The 5,302-nt window shown below is 32.4% G+C and overlaps 1 protein-coding gene across 2 annotated transcripts in view; it reads left to right on the forward strand.

Moving 5' to 3' along the window:
* The first annotated feature begins 826 nt into the window (after positions 1 to 826).
* Idgf5 (Imaginal disc growth factor 5) overlaps positions 827 to 5,302 on the forward strand; it is a 12,340-nt gene continuing 7,864 nt past the window's right edge. For both annotated transcript variants that reach the window (XM_017622909.1, XM_017622911.1), the window contains exon 1: positions 827 to 993. In XM_017622909.1, coding sequence (XP_017478398.1) covers positions 837 to 993 — 157 coding nt within the window. In that variant the 5' untranslated portion in view covers positions 827 to 836. The remainder of the gene's footprint in view (positions 994 to 5,302) is intronic.

The raw sequence follows: 5,302 nt of genomic DNA on the forward strand, positions 1-5,302 counted from the left end.
ATGAACATATGAAGATTTGTCGCAGAGCGCAAAATAACACATAAAATGTTTAAAATAGAGTAAATGTAAGCCCCTAATGTTTATTATTTGTAGGAAATGTATTTTTAGTTTAAAAATTTTTGCAACTTTAAACATTTCATGTGTATATTTTAAAGATCTCAAGTTCAAAATCGAATCCTGAACATCTTATACGTATGTATATTTATACAGATTCCTGTTGAAAAATAGATATTTTTCAGTAGTAGTTTTATACACACTTTTCATAGTGTGCAGGTACAAATGTAACATATTAATTACTATTTTTTATACTTACTTTGCAAAATACTTATGTATAAAAGATGTAATTTATAAATTGAAATTACAAATGTTTGATTTTATGAAATATAAAAATATATATACACGTATTCCAAGTCCTTAGGATGGGTTAAATTATGTATTTTTCTTCAAAATGTTTGGTTTTCTTACAAATTATGAGATGGATACGTAAAAAAAGAAAATTGGATACATTTGGATACATTTTTGGCTTGGTCGGTGATACATTTTCTTGGGACGGCGCGGCAACACTGTTTATAATCCTTGCTGGGCAACGGAATCGTTCTAATGTATGTAAGTATGCACGTATAGTACTGTGCACTTTGGGTATACATAAGTGTTTACATACGGATCTTAATACTGAGTACTTTGAGTCGGCACTGAGTACACGTATTAAAATAATGTTTAATATTGAGCACTTTTGACCGCTCACTATACATAGATATGTATGTACACGTTAGCTTATCAGAATAATGTATTGATAATTTCATTTCATTTAATTATGTTATTTGGTTTTCTTGAAAATGATTTTAGTTTGCGTTTTAAGTCTGAATTGTGCAGATCATTGTATTAGGAACAAAATGTTTAACGTTATATATTTTATAATACTTTTGTTCTTGGTATCGACACAATCGGCCAAAATGATTTGCTATTATGACTCGTCGAGCCATATTAGAGAAGGTAAGACATGCATACATACATACATATGCATTTATAAGTATAAGAACAAGCATAGTACATAAATTGCCACTCAGCAGAGTAGGTTCATCATGAATCTTATCTTTAACTGTTTGGTGCATCTACTACATAATTCTCAAATTGTATTTGTAAATGCAGTGTCAAAGCCAGTTCAACTCCCAAACATAAAAACAATGACATTAGCACTAACAATGGTTATATTGTGGCGTTTTAAATGATTGGGCAAAAAAGGATGATTTATTTCTTCGCCAGAACATTAAAGAGTAATATAAAACGAAAATAAATATTTTGCTTTTATTACTAGTTACTGCTTTATTGGCTCGCAATGGAATTTCGAAGGAACTTAAAATAGTGTAAGATTTGTTGTTTCAAAATCAGAAACAAAACACTTTTTGCCTTACACCCTGGACATTTTTTGCTGTGCTTAGGCCAAATTAACATCTCGTCTAGACCTGCGGTTCAGGAGTTCGCTGCAATATGCACCTTTTAATATATTTGGTGACACTAATAAGGACGATTTACTATTGCTAGAGGTCGAAGCAACTACAGAAATACCCAATATTCCGTTTTTGACTGAGCGTAGTCATTGCGTTCGCACATACAAAAATTGTTAACAGTGATGACCAAGGAACGGATTTTTAGAACCTAAAAACCTATAAAAAATAATATAACGAAATAGGCTGGAAAAGGCAAAATAAAATAGCGAAACGGGCAGGAAAAGGCCCTAGAAATAGTAAAAAAAAAGCAAAAGAAGGCACAAAAAAGACAAAAACTGAAAAATAACACTGGTTAACAGGAAAAATGTTCAACGGACGCCACTATCCAATTCCTATATAGAATTGCTCGCTGATTCCGAAAACCGGGTTAATTTTTTATTCTACACTGAGGAAAAAACGCATTGTAAAAATTAAAATTTTTTATTTGATTTTCGTTTAAAAATTAATTAATGAATTAATAAAATTTAAAGAAATATAATAGTGAATAAAATAGATACGATAACTATTTCATTTCAAACTTTGTTTGCATATTCACTATTTTATTATTCACATTTGAAGCTGCCTGTAAANTCCATAAAATCCGTTCCCTGGTTATCAGCAATATTGAGCCCTAACCGCCAAAATAACGTAAGCGACAGATGCTCTAGGAATATTTCTGCATCAAAAAGAAAATTTTGAAAAAATGTCACTTACGTTATTTTGGCGGTTAGGGCTCGATATAATGAAGTAAAATACTTTACGTTATTTTAATATGTATTACAAAATCTCTTTGGGATTTGCTTAATATTAGTGCAAGTGCACCATTCACTATTTGTAAACAATTGTAGTACTTACACTATTATTATTTTCGCGAGTAAGTTTGTGTGCCAAAAAGAGAAAAAAAGATTTTTCTAACAGGTTAAAGGATTGTCTATCCAAGGGTGCAGTTATCGAATAAGAGTATATGTGGCTAAATGCCAGAGATGAAATGGCCTCTTGGAATATAAACTTTAGGTGCACTGCAATTCACTAACACTTTCACCAAGCCACCATTTTTTACTTGGTTTGGATTTTATGGAAATTGCCTTTTTTGTTGCTAAAGAGATAGAGCATATTCGATTAAGAATGTCCACGATTTAGTTTTCACTGATTCCGTATACACACATTTGATGTTGCTTTTATTTGCCTTTTTTGAGATATCTGCCTTTGCCTATCTTTAAAAAAGTGATTAAAGCAAGGAATAAGTCCTTATTCCTGATAATATAAAATTTTCAAACGTTCCATATTTAAATTGGGCGCCACTTGTATCAAATCACTTCGATCTCACGTTTAGTACATTCAAAGCTGTGTTAAAGCTGGTTCTGTTACAAAAAAATCTAGTTGATAATGAAGAAAATTGATGGATAAATAAAGAAGTAATAAGTGGTCATATGAAATTGCGCAGGAAAAATGAGCAGGAAAGAATGTTACTCATACGCCATGTACACCTGAAAATATCTCTAACAGCCAGTTCCACCAGATTCGTTTAAGTGGAAATTAACTTTAATTTAATTTTTTATTTAATTCTCATTTAAATTACTTTCAGTTTCATTAAGCTATTTATTTAAGTGAGCAAAAAGTGGTTGTAAACAGACTAGGCCAGCGAAAGCTTTCATTTGTACTGAGAGCTTTTGAAAGCTTTGGCACGCTGTGTTGTAAAAGCAGGGCTGGTATACAAGTAAGCAGCAGATACACAATGATCAGGTGATTAAACGTGTAACACCTCTGAGTTTAGTTATCCAGACTTAATTTTTATTTAAGTGAAGAGCATAGGTCACTTAAATCAAAATTAAAAACAAATTAAAATGGATTGGTGAAACCAATGCTCACTTGATCCCAATGAACTCAATAATTCTTTTGCTTCAAGTAGTTCCTTGACTAATTACACGTCTGTAACAAAGACCACTTCTTCGTCTTCTGACCAACACTCTCTCTCGAGATTTCAATTTAGTTCCGTTTGCGAGGAGGAAGTGGCCAGATGTGTATGCAGTATTATATCTAATGCTGTAGGGAATGATGAGCTTCCAATCTAGTTTGTCTGGTGCCTCTCTGATTTGTAAATTCAGGCCTATAAGTATATTAACAGGACTTTCTAAGGTGTTTGAGATGCTTTTACCGCAGCAAATATCTGACTTCATTCATAAAAATAATAAACTCCTTTTAACCCTCTGCAGAGTGGTTTCAGAGCTGGTCACTCCTGTTCTACTGCTGTTGTTGAAGTCTTAGACGATATACGTCAGCCATTCGATCAAGGCCATTTAACACTGTCTGCTTGATTTTTCTAAGGCTTTTGATTCTGTAAACCACAATTTATTGTGTGAAAAACTAGCTAAGTATTTCACCTTCAGCAAAACTGCAGTAAAACTCATAGAGAGCTAAGGTTTCAAAAGGTGAAAATCGTCAATAATTGTTCTGACCTCGTGCATATATACTCAGGGATCAATATTGGGGCCCCTTTTGTTTAGCATTTTCATAAATGTCATTTTCAGCACCTGAACTCATGCGCGCTTACACGCCTATGCCGATGATGTGCAGCTGTATGTTTCTAATAAAATTGGATCGATTCAGGATATTTTTCTACAACTTAATGAGGACGTAAGCTAATTTATTTTGCCTCAATGCTCAAAAATCTTATGTAATACCTGTCGCTAAAGATACATTTTTGGCATCAGATATTACCACATTTTTTTATTTGTGCCAACCAGCTTAAATTAGTTGACAAAGCCAGGAATTTGGGTTTCGTTATTAACTCTAGATTTGCGTGTGATGATCATGTTAATGAAGTTGTGAATAAAATATTTTTTACTCTACGATGTCTTAGAGTAACTTCACCTTATGTACCGGTAGCCACTAAGAAAAAGTTAATTACATGTTTAATTGTTCCTTATATCACGTACTTTGAAATCGTCTACGGCAAATTAGACTCTCATTCACTCAAAAATTGAATATCGCAATTAACTCTGCCACAAGGTATGTACTTGGTTTAAAGAAATACGATCATCTCTCACATATGCATAATTCTATACTTGGCTGTGATTTACAAAATTTTCTGAACGCGCGTAATTGCATTTTTATGTTCAAATTATTTATCACGAAGAGCCCGGAATATCTGTACAATAAACTTAAGTTCTCCAAGAGTACACGTTCGTCAGATCTTATCCTTCCGAGATTTATCTATTTATGCACTTCAAGACTGTTTTTTATTAATGCGGTAAGGCTCTGGAACTCCCTTCCACTGTCCTTGAAGAACGCGTTGCACATAGGCAACTTCAAAAAACTCATATTTAACTTTTTTTCTTCCAAGCGTGATCAAGAATAGTGGTTATAAGCTTACCTTTGTTTTATTTTAGAATATATGATTTGTAATTCAACATATAAATACATTACCTTAATCTATATTGTAATAATAATTATTATCTGTACTTTTTATTTTATTTTTGCAATGTTTGTATCATTGTGCAAGTAAAGATTACATCTTAATGCACTAATCAATCTAATATTAAATAAATAAATAAAAAAAAATACATTTCATGATTAACAGGTTCCCTGTCCTCATACAATACATATTTTTTAATGGTATACGTCCCCCGATTTTTTCTGGATTCTTTATCTGATTTGATATTATTTGCATATAGAAATATGCAAAGAGCAGAGATATAAGATCGTCACTAACCACAAATAAAGCCGCGAGCTCAAAAGTGGACCGCGAAAAAAGGCGCATTAAAAATTTAAGCGAAGAAAGACTCTTAACATAGGTTCCCCGAAGTTTGTCCTAA

Source organism: Rhagoletis zephyria, unplaced genomic scaffold, assembly GCF_001687245.7.
Source record: "Rhagoletis zephyria isolate East Lansing unplaced genomic scaffold, Rhagoletis_zephyria_1.1 Rzeph_scaffold_02967, whole genome shotgun sequence".
Classification (NCBI taxonomy): Eukaryota; Metazoa; Arthropoda; class Insecta; order Diptera; family Tephritidae; genus Rhagoletis; species Rhagoletis zephyria.